The sequence below is a fragment of the Galeopterus variegatus genome, unplaced genomic scaffold, assembly GCF_000696425.1.
Source record: "Galeopterus variegatus unplaced genomic scaffold, G_variegatus-3.0.2 Scaffold7608, whole genome shotgun sequence".
Taxonomy (NCBI): domain Eukaryota; kingdom Metazoa; phylum Chordata; class Mammalia; order Dermoptera; family Cynocephalidae; genus Galeopterus; species Galeopterus variegatus.
In genome coordinates, this window is record NW_007733719.1 from 1,408 (window position 1) to 16,801 (window position 15,394).

The 15,394-nt window shown below is 41.9% G+C and overlaps 1 protein-coding gene across 1 annotated transcript in view; it reads right to left on the reverse strand.

Annotated features, from left to right (window-relative positions):
• Window positions 1–3,579: 3,579 nt before the first annotated feature.
• LOC103607643 (synapsin-2) overlaps window positions 3,580–15,394 on the reverse strand; it is a gene marked incomplete at its 5' end in the record, with an annotated part of 40,265 nt that continues 28,450 nt past the window's right edge. Inside the window, 3 exons of the mRNA XM_008592123.1 lie at window positions 3,580–4,139; window positions 5,341–5,443; window positions 5,864–5,938. Of these exons, the coding sequence (XP_008590345.1) occupies window positions 3,927–4,139; window positions 5,341–5,443; window positions 5,864–5,938 (391 nt within the window). The remainder of the gene's footprint in view (window positions 4,140–5,340; window positions 5,444–5,863; window positions 5,939–15,394) is intronic.

The window sequence follows — 15,394 nt, forward strand, 5'->3', positions numbered from 1 at the left end:
GTCAAGCAGGAGTTTAAAATGTGCATCTGGAGTTCAAAGGAGTGGTCAGGGCAGGAGATCAAACATGAGAGTGGTTTTGGGAACTCCTGAACTTCCAGTTGATATTAGAAGTGGAGGATTGTGCCCTCAGACTGTGCAGTTTGGCTGATTCCAGGTACAGATACTTCTCCTCTTATCGTAAGTTGAAAAATATCTTAAGTTGAAAATGCATTTAATACACCTAACCTACTGAACATCATGGCTTAGCCTAGCCTACCTCAAACATGCTCAGAAACTTACATTAGCCTACAGAAGGGCAAAATTATCTAACACAAAGCCTATTTTATAATAAAGTGTTGAATATCTCATGTAATTTATTAAATACTGAAAGTGAAGAACAGAATGGTTTTGTGGGTGCTCGATATAGTTTCTAGTGAATGCATATGGCCTTTGCACCATCTTAAAGTTGAAAAACTGTAAGTCAATCATAAGTCAGGGACCATCTGTATTATGTGAATTAGAATTAGAATGTGAATTAGAATTGAAAGGGATCTAGAGATCTTCTAATTCAACTCAATTTTCTTTTTTTTTTTTTTTTTCCTTTTTGTCTTTTTTCGTGTCCGGCAACGGATCGCAACCCTCAGTGTCGCGCCTGTACCGGACCGGGACCGGCAACAGGATCACAACCCTCGGTGTTACGTCCGCACCTCGCTCAGCCAGTGAGCGGGAACCAGTCTGTATGTGGGATCCGAACCCTCGGCGGGAGCGCCACCGCGCTCCCAAACGGCGCACTGTAGCATGCGCCACCGGGCCGGCCCCTCAACTCAATTTTCTAAGTGAGGAAATAGAAGTCTAGAGAGGAAAAGTAACTTGCTCAAGGTCACATAATATTACAGAGTGGGGACTAGCCCTTGAGTGTCCTGACTCCCAGCGTGGTGGACTTTCCATAATACCCTGTATTGACTTTGAAGGCTGAGTGGAGAAAAGCTTATCCTGGAGTCAGACTGACTTCGTTAAGGGATTTCTTTGTAAGCCCCTATATTTAGGGAAGCTTATTCCTTACTATGTTTCCTGCCTTGACTATGACACATTATAGTTTTCTTTCTTTTTTTTTTTTAGTAATAATTACTATATTTGTCATTATACAATGTCATTATTTTTTGTGGCCCTTAATTAGTTTTTTCTTAAAAAGTTTAAGCTGCAATATTTATAAATAAGGGGCTTGTACCAAAGAAGAGCCATGCTTCCTGTGGGGTGGAAATTCTTTTTTGTGTGTGAATTATCTCTTTGCTACTGGACTTTTATGCTATGGATATCATTTCTGTGTAACCTAGATTTTATTGCCAGCAGGGATCTTGGCAATTTTATTTTTGTTTACCCCTAAATTTTACATACAAAGATGCACATAAATGGGAAGAAACCTACCCAAGGTCACCTGGTAAGTCAGTGGCAAGGACAGGGTTAAACTCAGGTCTTCTGACTCTCAGCACAGCCTTCCTTCTAGTTCAGAATGATTTCCCTTGTAGAAGGCCAACAGAGCATCACACACATTTACAGAAGTACTTGAGGGCCCCTCACAGAATCCCAGAGCAGCCCATTTTGTCTGGACAGTATCAGGCCCTCTGACCCTGTCATAAATTCTTTAAGAGACAACCAGATGTACTCTGTATTTTTCAGAGTTAAAGGGAAGAAGGGTCTACTTCCTCTAGAGCAGGGACAAGTAGTAATCTGTCACACTTCCTCTAGAACAGGGATGAGCAATCATCTGATTAGCAGATTATCTCCCACTATCCACTGAGAGGTAGTATAGATCAAAAGGCAGGACTAGGACCCAAACATCTTGATTCCATCACCTTTACAAAATCATAAAATCTAACCACAGGCCTGATGTTTTTTTTGTTTTGTTTTGTTTTTTCCTTTTTGTCTTTTTTCGTGACCGGTAACGGGATCGCAACCCTCGGTGTCACGCCCGTACCGTGACCGGCAACAGGATCGCAACCCTCGGTGTCGGGCCCGCACCGCACTCAACCAGTGAGCAGACCGGTCTCTATACGGGATCTGAACCCTTGGCGGGAGCGCCGCTGTGCTCCCAAGCGCTGCACTCTACCGAGTGCACCACCGGGCTGGCCCAGCCTGATGTTTTTTAACCATGAAAATCTTTTTAACACCTCTAGTTTAGTACAATATTTAAATAATGGGCTTGTATCTCTAACAAGCAATTAAGTTTTGTTTTCCTAATTACTCTGATTCTCTAGTAAATAACATGTACAGGAATAGATTCTCACACTTGGTCAGAGGACGGACACAGCGTGAATCAGATAAAGAAGATGTGAAACACTCATAAGAGCTAATATGATAACATCCCACAAAGCATCAATGAGGAAGAAAGAAATTTTTAGAGTACAAAAGGTATTTAGAGATTGTGTCATATTTATAGGCAGGGAAACTGATATCCAGAGAGGGAACTGACTTACCAGTTGTCATAGTATTTTATTCTAGTCATTTTCTGGGGAAATAGTTCTTGTACATTGTGCTTCTAGCTTTCTTAAATACAATATGGAATACTGACTAAAATATAACCCTTTCTTGATGATTCAGGTTCATTATATGAATATCAACATTTCTATGTTATGATTCTGTGATATTCGAATGACAAGAAGAGCAATGTATGGTAATTTGCTTCTAACCTAAATAATCCAGACGACTTTATATTGTGTTTTTCCTCCTCCCATCCAGTATAAGACTGACAGCCTTTTCTTTCTTACTGAAGAATTTCTAGAATCCAGTTACTTTGCTTCTGATTGCAGTATAATCCCAGTGAGGCACTGATCTTTAGGAAGGCTGTAGGGAATCCAAGCCCAGAGGCTGCTTACTTATATAACAACAACGGTTAATCTTTATTGGGTGCTTAGTATGTGCTATGCTGTATTTTAGGTTCCTTACTTCATTTAATATGCATAGTAACACTCTGAGACAGGTATTGTGCTTATCTCTCCTGAGTTCCAGATAACATTATCTAGGGTCACAAAGCCAGTAAAGGGAAGGTCCAGGATTCAAACTGGGAGAAGTTCTCACTTCAAAACTCACACTCTGAATCACTATTCTATTCTACCTCCCTGTTTGATGTTGGGTTTTGAAAGAAAGATTTCTGAGACTTCTCACTTACAAATGATAAATCTTGAGCCCTTTTTGGGGTTACACAAGCTGTTTAGGGGAAGAACCAGACTAAGACTCAGTCCTCTGATTCATTGTCCCAAGTTCTCACCACTTCATTACACAAAAGTTCAGTGGAGAGAAGAGTTTGGGTATATTTTTGAAAAATGAGATACTTCCTTTGGGGGACTGAAGACCCTGCCTGTCTTTGGCTCCTTCTGGAGCCACAGGGCCTGCTGTTCCATAAAAACTTCAATTTCCCATTAGATCTACAGCTGGGATACTGTCACTATGGATGTGATGGACCTGTCGTGCATCACAGTCAACTGAAAAAGGCCACCTTGTTTCCCTTTGGAAGGAAAGCAGATTTCTAATTTGAGTTTTGCTTTGTCACTCTTTCCCAGAATGAGGGACCTGACTGTCCCCTTTCCAGACCAGCAAATTTCTCAGTAAGACCCTTCTTTTTTACAAATGTGGCAGACCCATCACAGTGAACAGCTGGTGAGCAATTTGACCCAGTTCTTCCTCAGAGACCTCTCAGTTTAAAAATGGGAGCATCCTTAGACCCTGGGAAAACTGGCTCTGGTTCCCCAGAAACTTCAAATTCAGATGGCAGAGATCCAGTATTCCATGTCTAGACAGTCCTGTAGCTGCTACTGCAGATTGCTAATGATAAGGCCCCCAATAAGGGGTGGTGGGAGATAATCAGGCCTCCAGAAGTGAGGAAAGGGAAGGGAAAGAAGAGGTAAAGACTCGTTAGATCTTCTTCAGCCCTGTGGGTATCTGACCTCTTCTCAACTAGCCTCTGGGCTTGAGAATGGTTCCCAGCTCCTTTCAGTCTCCTCCCAGCTGCTTACCTGTGGTTGCTGGGTGGTTAAGGGTCTCTGAGGGGACAGGACAGGAGTCCTGGACAGCAGCTGGTTCATCTTGCTGATGACTAGTTCGGTGATGAATTGTCTGTCTTCTACCTGGTGCTCCCCAATCAGCGGCATACTACAGTCCATGACCTGGTGGAAGATGTGCCCAGGTGAGGAAAGGGTCTGGAAACATAAAAGGCCTGGTACGGTCTTTTAGAATGGGTAGGATGTAAGCCAGCAGGGATGGGATGGAGATAAAGCAGGTGTTCTTGTCTTCAGCTGAAAGTACGTTCCTTTGCAGAAACAGGACTTTTATCACCTCCCTTTGTGAACCTGTGCCTCAGGCCCTCCCCCTAACCTTCATCCAGGCCAGGGCTCAGTGGGACTAAAAGACTGCTGGCTGAAGATAGAGGGAAGAGGTAGAGAGCAAGGAGAGGGTACAGCCCCAGGACTCAGAAGTTTTCAGGCTTTCCCTTAAGTCTCTGGTTAGAAGCAGGCAGTTTTCATCTCTGACTTTTCACCCACACAATCTCTGTCTGCAAACATGCTCTGCTCATTGAATGACCAGATTCCTGCCTTTGCTCCTGAAATGGGATGTCTTCTCCATACACAATCAATACTGATATTCCTTTACCTTTAAGCCCAGATCAATGTTTTCTTCCTTTAGGAAATACCTGTCTTACTGGGATCATAGACTCTGTAGTCCAACTCTTTCATTTATGGATGAGAAAACTGAGGCCCACCCAGAGAGGGGAGGTGTGACCATACAGAAGGTTACATGCCAAGCAGGCCTTGGGGTAGATTCTGAGTCTAAAGCCCACTGACTCTTCCTTTAATACAGGAAAAGGGAGTCAGAAAGTCGTGTTAGAGGACCAGGCTGAGTAAAGTGTCTCCAAGTCTCAGGGAGAGGCTGAGGAGAATCTCCTGCATCTAGGTGCCCAGGTTGCAACCCGATTTACCCTGTGGCCTTGGGCACATGCTCATGGCACTAGGTCTCAGTTTTCTCACCTGTCAAATGAACAGATTGGGTCAAATGACTCATAAGGGCAGCTTTCTGAGACCAGGAATGGTAAAATCACTACAGTCTTCCCAGAGGAATGGCATTAGTCTAGGACACCAGCATCTCTTACCCATGGTGTAGGTCAGCCTAGCAGGTTGGAAACAATAGCTCCCCACTGTCAGAGGTGTCTTGCTACACAGATCCACTCATTTGCTGTCTGGAACATTCCCATGGCTCAGGAAACTCTAACCTAAGTGCCGTCTGGGCTTCCCACCTAGTTTTCAAGCCAAGAGCTTGGCCTTCAGCCTTAGGGATTGTCTCTTACTGAGATACTTCTTGGGCCAGACATACCTCAAAAATGTAGTCTTTCCCATCTTTGCCATGTACAGCTTTGACAGCACAGATATCCAGGCCACCAAACATCTCAGAGCAGGTGTCCACCCACAGTTTGTACCTGGATGGGATGGGAAGATGTCCTGAGGCTGGGCACTGGCTCACATCAGGACTTCTTGCTGCCCAGGCTCTCCTTGCAGCCTCCCCCAACCCCATCAAGCACATTCCCATATCTACAATGCCCTCCCCCTGCTCTCCAGACCCTCCCCATCTTTCCACCTCTTGGAGGGCTTCCTTGGCTATCCCAGTCCATGTAGCTACTCCTTTCTTCGAGCTTCTGTGGTATGTACAGTCTTTATCTCCATAATTTAGCACAAGACCCAGTCCTGCCTGATCTATTAACTGGTCACTTGGGCCTTTGTGTTTTATCTGTCCTGTTTGGTCAGAGGCTCCCCTCGCACAGGGCTCATTTCTTATACCTCTTCATCCATGGAGGCCTTCCTCTCACAGGGCTAGAGACCTGACTCCTCCTTCTACTCACCTGTCTGACATGGCAATTTGCTCCAGCATTGCAGAACCAGTGTTCGTCTTCCAGTTCCCTGAGATTGAGGTCCTCCTGCAACAAGGTTGCACCAGGACAGAACAGGCAGTGAGCCACTCCAGAAGGAGGAGGGCACGAAACCGTCCAGAATTTTAGCTCACTGCTGCTTTCCCTACCTTCTTCTCCCACAAATTACCCAGGGGTCTGTCTACTGAGCCTACAGCCTGCTGCCTCTGCCAAACCCCCACCTACAACACCCTGTACCTCTCTGCAAGGGTCAAGCCCAGGTGGCTCTGGCTGCATGGGGCCTGCCCTGATCTTTTCTACCAGATGAGCCCTTGTCCTCCTGAGAACCTCTATAGGACTTCACCTGTAGCACACTTACAATCCTGCATCTACTTTTTACTTTAGCTATTTGAGCTGAGTCTTAAGCTAAGACTTGTCCACAAGTCTGTAACCACCTGAGGTATAGATTGTGTCTTGAATCCTCAGCAGCCTACCACTCAGTATCTGGGATGACTCGGTATATACAAACTGAATTCCATTGATCCTGGGAACTCCCTCATGTTCTTATGAATATCTCCCAATGTCTTCCTCCCTGGCTCATACATTTATTCATTCAACAGTTAACTTCAAAGGTCCACTACACTATCAGCCATGTGACTCTGGGCAAGTCAGTGAACTCTTTGGGCTTCAGTTGCTTCATCCGTCAAGTGGAGCTGACCAGCATCACACCACCAACCTCTTCTCTACTGTGCCAACTGCACCCTCCATCCACGAGCATGTGTTAGAGTCAGTTAGTCTTAGATTAAATAGGAAGCAGATGACTTGGTTTCTGGTTCTGGATTTGCTTTTGACTAGCTTGGTGACCCTGGGAAAGTCACTTCAGTTCTCTAAGCCTTCCTTATCTGTAAATACAGATCAATTGGTCAGGAGAACCAATTGGTACAGGTTTAAATAAACTGTATAAAACCAAAATATATCTTTTAAATTATTAGTCTTCACCCAGACATAGTCAAGAGGAAGGGGATGGCCTTGGGGACAGAAAAGCCCTGCTTGTTATGTGCTGCCCTTATCACTCAATACTGTTTGGCTACCCGGGGCATGTGGGAGCAGAGGGGACACTGAGAGGCCACTCAGTGCCAGCTCAACTGCCTCTGTGGACTCGTAGGTCATCTGACCTCTGCAGAGGGACCCATGTTATTGCCTCCTGAGGGTGGAGGCAGAATAGCACCTTCTTTTCACCAAGCATGGCTATCTCTGGATCTCTAGGGTGCAAGCTGGGGGAGAGTGGAATTCCAAACCTTATCATGGCTATTGCTAAGTCAGTTCCTCCTTCTGAGAGCAGAGATATAACCAAGTTTGGGGAAGAGGCATGTGGAAGAGGAGCTAAGAGGGCCTGCACATTCTTCCACATAACTGATGGCCCCTTGCAAATAAGAAAGTACGTAGATGTTATTTAAAGCTTCTCTGGTCGCCCACCCTTCATCAGTGTTTGGCAATTCTTTTTTCTTATGCTTCATTTTAAATCGTTTCTGGAAACCCTAACCCTTAAACATTTGTGTCTCCTTTTAAGAATCAAGATTTTTTTTTTTGTCTTTTTCTGTGTCCGGCAACGGATCACAACTCTCAGTGTCGCCACCGCACCGGACCGGGGACCGGCAACGGGATCGCAACCCTCAGTGCTGCTCCCGCGCCTCGCTCAGCCAGTGAGCGGGAACCGGTCTGTATGTGGGATCCGAACCCTCGGGCGGGAGCGCCGCCGCGCCTCCCAAGCGGCGCACTCATCCAGTGCGCCACCGGGCCGGCCCCAGAATCAAGATGTTTTTGCTCCACTGTCATCATGAATAAATATTTTGTGTTTAGAGGATTTTAAAATTAAAAGATAGGAAATCTGCTTTCCTAGGTGCTTGCAAATATCCATTCTTCTGCTTCTTTTAGCTAGTTTTTATAATGGTCTTTTAAATTATTCTGCCTTATATTGTGCATATTTTTAAAATAACCCTAAATTCCTTTCCGGAAGCAGGAAGACTGCAAGTATAAAATTAAAAACATTTTAAAAGTAGAAATCCAAGTCAATAAAGGGATAAAGAAAATTTTGTGCCTCAGTTTTCTACAAGGGCTCTTCCCTGAATACTTGTAGGTGCCTGGAAAGTGTGTGCCTGCTACTTCCACTGTTCTCTCCCACAGGAGCTCAGAGTCAGAGGAGAGCGACACCAAACACACATGCGTGGAAGGGGCTAAACTAGAGGTGTATGAGGCATGGGAAAGGAATGTAGGGAATGCGTGCCTATCCAACTCCAGGGCTGGGGAGTGTAAATACTGAAAGAGGGATGAGGGAAGGAAAATGGAAACAGGTGGGTAAGGGAAGGCTGCTCAACTTTGAAGTCTGCTGAAGTCCTGAGTGGTAAAGATAAAATTCATATATTAATAATGTTCTTCCTTTGTAAAGAAAATACCACCTTAAATTAAAAAAAAAAAAAAAGTGGGAGGTTAACATTTGCAAAATTGGAATTATAAACCATTTACATTTTTATATATATTATGGAAAGTCAGGTAGTCTTAAATCTTTTCTTTTACTAAATTGTAATGGAGGAAACCTTTAACTTTTCCATTCTGGCAAATGGACACAGTTATGTGGACGAGTCATTTACTCTCATAACCACTAGGCTTTTAATACTCTGCAGCATTTTCAGGGCTGGATATTTATAACAGGAGTTTCTTAACTCCTGTTTCTGTGCTTTTTCTGGCAGTCTGGTGAAGCCTATGGATTCTTTTCAATGTATAAAATATATAAGATGTATAAAATGAAGTAGACAGGATCACAAAGGTACCCAATTAGATTTATCAAAAATATTTAAAAAACCAAGTCAGGCCGGCCCGTGGCTCACTTGGGAGAGTGCGGTGCTGATAACACCAAGGCCACGGGTTCGGATCCTATATAGGGATGGCCGGTTTGCTCACTGGCTGAGCGTGGTGCTGACAACACCAAGCCAAGGGTTGAGATCCCCTTACCGGTCATCTTTAAAAAAATAAATAAATAAATAAATAAATAAAATAAAAAACCAAGTCTGTGATTAGTAAAATATACTTCTCTTTCTAAATAACAGGATGTAGTGGCAGGGCTGATAACTACCAAGATTTTTAAGTAGTGATGCGAATAATTGATATTTAGAGATAACTGTAGTGTTTATCACACTACAGTTTATATCTATACAGTATAGTTTATATCACACACAACTGTAGTGTGATATAAGGATATCTGTGATAACCTTTAATGTCAAAGTCCTATATACTGTTATTACTACTGTTGTCTTTTGTCTCTGTTCACAGCTGAAAAGACAGCTCAACTTCACTTAGAGGCTAGTGAAAATGAATAGTAATTCTATTTCTCCTCTTAGTTCATAGGCCCCTCCTCTGACTTAAAAGGATCCCAGATTAAGAATCCACGGTGCCCTCTCTCTGTTATCTGCCCTCTGGGCCAGATGAGGTTAAACTGGGAGTTGGTTGCTACCTGGAGGCTCAAACTTTCTATTGTGGCTGAGGAGAAAGTGGAAAGTATCTGCTGGGACCCCACACCCCACTCACATGTAAGCCTTGTAGTTGCTGCCAATCTTCTGGACCCGGATGTCATACTTGGCATCAATGAAAGGCTCTGCTGTGGCATAGGTCTGGGTAAGAGCCACCACACTAGCAATGTCCTGGAAGTCATAGTGGTTTTCTACTTTGACCTAATGTTGGAACAAGGCAGAGAGGGAGAAAGGGAGACATACACACTCATACATGCTGGAAAGTCACAAGGGCTATGAGCCTCCAAACTCATCAAGATGTTTCCAGTCTAGATGCAAAGCTGCGTGCCACACCTCCCCAGGAGGCCCCTTCTCTCTAGCTTCCCTTTCCAGGCTCAGAGGCCATACTTGCTACAAAGGGCCCGAGGGACCAAGCAGGTGGCCTGGACTCTGCTTGTTGAAAGAGGTCTGGTTGGGTAAACACTCATGGCTTCAGAGGGGCTAAATCTTCTCCTTGGAAAGAATTCATCAGGAACAGAGGCAGAAGAGTAGTCCACAAATGGGTTCTCTGAAAAATGCCCTTCTCGGCCTCTACCCCAAAGCATAGCAGGCCCTCTGCCTTACCTTGCCCATGCCCGAGTGAGCGTGGCCAATCTTCACCACCACGGGGAATGTGGGCAGTGTGAGCTGAAAGCAGAGGAAAAAGGAACAAACTGGTCAGAATGGGCCTTTCTCTGGAATCCTACAAATATTTTTCTTGGGAACACCCTTGGGAGGATCCTCTAAAGAACTAGTCCAACCTACTGGCTTTACAAATTATAAAACTGAGGCCCACAGAATGACAGTGACTTTCCAAGGTCACATAGCATATTAGTGGCAGAGCTACAAAATGCTGTTCTCCTATCTGGTATTCTCTATATCTTTAAAACTCATTGCTTCAAACTTCTCTGCATTAGACAACCTAAGGCAGGACTGGCCCTCAGCCAAACAGAATTTTTTTAAAAAATGTATCTCTGAAAGGGTGAATTTTACTGTATGTCAATTATAGCTTAATAAACCCAACTTTTTTAAAAAAATGCATCTTTGAGATCTTTATGTCCCTTATGTCATGTGCCTCTTAGTACCTACTCCTCTTCAAAGGTCCAGCTTTCCTGTAATAATCCTGGCTGTCCTCTCCTTTCACAATCTTTCCTGCTCACTAACACCCCCAAACTGACTGCCAAACACAGCTTAGTATGTGACGGCCTATTTCTGCCCAGGTTGGTGCTTGGAAGTGAGCTATTACAAGAATTCAATACGTTTATCATTGGAAAGAGATCCTTAAGATAGTAAACTCTACCTTGAGGTAACCATATTTTAACAGAGGAGCAATAAAAACTTAAAAGCTAAAGAATTAGCCTAAAGGCAGGTTTCAAGTTATTACAAAATGCAGATGTTAGAAGTAATGTGGTGGAGGGGAAGGGAGACTAGACTAGACTCAGGAGACTCATGTTCTGGTGCTCTCTGCCACTAACTTTCTGCAAGTCACTTTTCCTCACTGAGCTTCAGCATTCGCATCTGTCAAATGAAGAGATCAAACTGGATGCTTTCCCAGATCCCTTCAAACGATACATCAGACTCTATCTTGGTCTGGACTGTCTATGAAGAATCAACTTGGACACCAACCTGGACATTATCATCTTCCTCAGTCAGACTCACCTCTCTTTCAATATCCTTCTTTTCAAATATCACTAGCACCATCAAAATGAAAATACGTCCTTTGAAGGCAATAATGTTGACCTTGATGAAAAGTCAGATCCCAAGGGAACATAGGTGCAACCAGATACTGGGAATACTGGCCTGAGGATTTCAGCATTTCTGGATGAGGCCACTTAAGGCTGGGGAAAGAGCTTCAAAGAGTTTTAGAAATCATGTAGTGCAACCCTATTTTATGGAGAAGAAATTGAAGCCTGAGGAGGCAAAGGTCACAAAGCTACCTAGTGACAGTCAGAATCAGAATCCAGCCTCATACTTTCCAGTCCAGCACTGTGTGGAAACATCACACAGCAATAATCCCATAGAGATTTGGGATTTGGAGCCTTGGAGCATTATGTTCTGTCAGCAGACAAGGTTCTGGTGTGCCTTGCTTCTTTGTTTTCTCAGCTGACCCTCACTCTATAACTGACAGTCTCCAGTGAGAATCAGTATAGCCGAGAGCCTGGTCTTTGAGATCTGTGAAAGTTGTCAGAACCAGAATGGAGTCATGTGTGTTAAACTCTAACAAAAATTAAAAAATGAAGCTAGGAGGCTGAGAAGGGAGGGCACTCACACCTACATGCCTATGATAAGAACCACTACAAAGATTCTTACACACATATGCCTATGACAAAAACCTTCCCCAAGGACTTTTCAAATTGCAACTTGCTACATGAGCCACAAGGACAGCTAGTCTATGTACAAGAATCCTTTTGCCTGACATTGTCTCCACTAAAGAATTGGTGTCAATTCCTTGGGTAAGCCCCTGTAACCAATGCTTTGTTTGTTTCAAAACAAATTACTTTTTTCTTTCGCCTTTAAATGCACATATTTTTATATGCACATAGTTTACTATGATACACATATTCCCATTGCAATGTTCTGTTCCCAAATAAACTCTACTTTATATATTTGGCCTCAATTTATTTTTTAGGTCAACATTCCTGGTGACCATGAAAGGATCCAGAGTGCCTCCCCTGACCACCCTGAGTTCCTCTTGAATTTGGCACTAGGTTCTGGCAAAGGGCCCTTTGAGTCCTCCAACTCTAGAGGCTTCGCTGGGTGCATAGATTGAGTCTGCCCTGGATTTCGGACCTCCCTTGTTTTGGCTGATGTCTGCTGGACTTTACTTGGGCTGTTTTGACCCTTTTAAAAGCAAGGGTTTTCCATCTCCACCCACAGGAGACTCCAGTGAAGGTAACTGTCATTTCCACTTCTGCTATGGCGGGAGATTCAGGTTATGGGTTTGGCAGCTCCACTATTTCTGTTCTTGGGTAGGAGGAATTCCTCTCAAAGTCCTTCTTTTCTGCTTTGCCTCCTCTACACAGCAGGAAGCTTGGGTCATGGGTATCAGCAAAGTAGGGTTTTTATTTTTATTTATTATTTTGCCTCTCTACTCCTCATGCACAGCAGGAGATTTGGGTTGCAGTTGGCAGGGCAGGTACCAGTAGTTGCACTTTTTGGCCAAGAATTCCACAGCATGCTTTAAAGTTACAGCTGTCTTTTGTCAACTGCAATTTTGGATCTGCCTATGGTCAAAATTGGGGTCTTTAAAAATTCCTAAATTAGTATACTTGTGTGCATTATTTTTTTTTTAAAAAGCTGGCTTTAGAACTAGACGCAATGATATTCTCTAAGGCCTACCAAATTTCCTCATGCATGGTTTTAGATCGATGGCCACCACGAGAATCATTCAAACTTTCCAAGTTTTTCTTTTTTTCTTAGTACCAAATTAAGAGACTGCAACTATAGGATTAACCCTTTCTGGTCACCAGGAATATTGACCTAAAAAAAATCAGAGGCCAAATATATAAAGTAGGGTTAAGTTCTCTCTCTCTCTATTTTTTTTTTCCTACTTTGAATGCTGACTCTTCTGTAGGTGTTCAGATAAAATTCACTGTTTGTGATATTTCAGACAAAATGAGAAAAAAAATAACTAGGTAACTATCTACAAAAGTTGGGTTCTCAGTTCCAACAGGTAAAAATCTTGAGCTCTGAGCAATAATATAAGGTATCTCTGTCCAACATAAGAATTGCTTTGGTTGCCACGCATGGGCTAGAAAGAGCCTAAGGAAATAATAATAATCATAATAGCTTTTTAAAAAGTGACCCACCCGCATAGATGGTCAAACAAACCAGACCAACAAACAAAAGAAAAACTTGTTCAGCCAGTTCTAGCTAAAATGTAAACATTGAAAATTTAACCCTAAACTCACTTAAAAATAAAGGAAAAAAAAAAAAGAAGGTAAAATGTTTTTCTTTAAAAATCAAACTGCTATAAAAACTGGCTTACTCAAAATCTGGTTCAACTGTCTTCACTAGATTATCTATTGGGGCAAATAAAGTGTATCCATGTGAAAAGGTCCCATTTGTTCTAAAAAAAATTTAGATCTAAGTATCTTTTATAAACTGGTGAGTTTGTATTCCTATCTCATGACTAAAAAATAAGAGCAATAAGGTCTTATTTGTGTGTATGTATACGTGCTCAGGTATGTTTACACATATGTAGATTAATTATGTTGTATGTTGTGTGTACACGGTAAACTCCTGTATGGTCAGCCAGAAATCCCTGAAGGAATATTTTTTTCTTTTCCTTTTTGTCTTTTATCATGTCCGGCAACGGATCGCAACCCTCAGTGTCGCGCCCGTACCGGACCGGGACCGGCAACGGGATCGTAACCCTCGGTGTCGCGCCTGCACCTCGCCCAGCCAGTGAGCGGAACCGGTCTGTATGTGGGATCCAAACCCTCAGCGGGAGCGCCGCCGCGCTCCCAAGCGGCGCACTGTAGCAGTGCGCCACCGGGTCGGCCCCCTGAAGGAATATTTTTGAAATAGGCTTAGATAAATGAGTGCTCAATTGAAGAAAAAAAATTTTTTTCTTTGCTAAATTATGTAGTAATTAACCCAAAGACTTTTTAGTTAATGTGACTTGAGTACATCTTTAATAAATAAGCTCGTTTTAAATTTGTTGATAAAGTAAAAATAGAAATGTCTTCAAAACGATCAACTACATTTGTGCCTGGGTTTATTGGTCAGACAGAACAATATTTGTCTCTGCTAGAGGTTTTCAGGTCATAAAACTATAAACTGAGCCTAAAACAAAATCATCTTTGATTATGTAATTCTTTGATAAGTGAGACTAATTTAATATTGTTGGCTTAATGAAAATTGCTGTAGCTTCTGAGTTATCAGCAAAAAGCCCATATTTTTAACTTTAAAGTGAACACCTGATATTCAAAGGCTATGAAAAATGGTTAACCGGGAAATAACTTAAAATGATGAGTAGACTTGTCTGACATCTCAGTTTTCATAAATAATCTAGGTATAATTGTTAAAAAATAAATAAATTAGGTAAATGTAAATGGAATAAATGTTTACAAATAAACTTTTCATGTAATTTAAAATCTTAAGGTTAAGTTCATTAATTGAATGACAGATACTCATTAAATGTCTGAGTCATTTCCAAATAGGATAAAAAAATTAAAACATAAATAGGCTTAATATAAATATAAATTTGTTCTTGGCTTTTAAATTTTATAAAAAGGCTAAACATATTTGGGTCTATTAACATATATAAAAAATTAAGGTTATGGGAAAATGTGTTTTTAAAATTATAAAACGGTTCTCATCTATAAAATACTTATTTGTAACAGATAGTTCAAAATTGCTTGCTTCCTAGATTAAGATTACTAAGAGTTAAAAGCCTAATTAATGTATGTAATTCTGTATACAAAGTATACCAAAAATAAGTTGTGTTTTTTACTAGAAAAATTGTAAGATATAAAAATGTGTTCTTTATTTTGTTTAAATTCAGAGGTTATTTAAGGTTGGTTCAACAAAGTAAATTTAGGAAGGAAATAGAAACATGATAGAAAGGGATCAGTAAGTAAAGAAGGGGGGAATATGAAGAAAGTTGTGGGTATAAAGATGTATTTTTGGTAAGAAAGGTTAAAAAGAAAAGAGAATAATTTGTATGAAAAAGAATCTTGTGTAGTAAATTTTTGTCCTAAAGTGAAATGACTCATTATTTAGCGAAGAGGAAGTATAGGACAAAACAGAAAGTCTAAAATGTCATGGAAATGTCTGAGTTAGTTGTAATCATGGTTCATGAAGGGTGAATTTGTGAAAGAATATTGCGTGTGATTAAGTTGGCTATAATTAGAAGGGAATTATTTATGTCCTTCTAAAGACTGAGCTTTGATATTAAAAATACACTGATAGAGAACTTTCCCCCCTATGTTAGAACAAGGTTTCCTTGACTATTAGTAAAACTGAAGGAGGTTTTGAT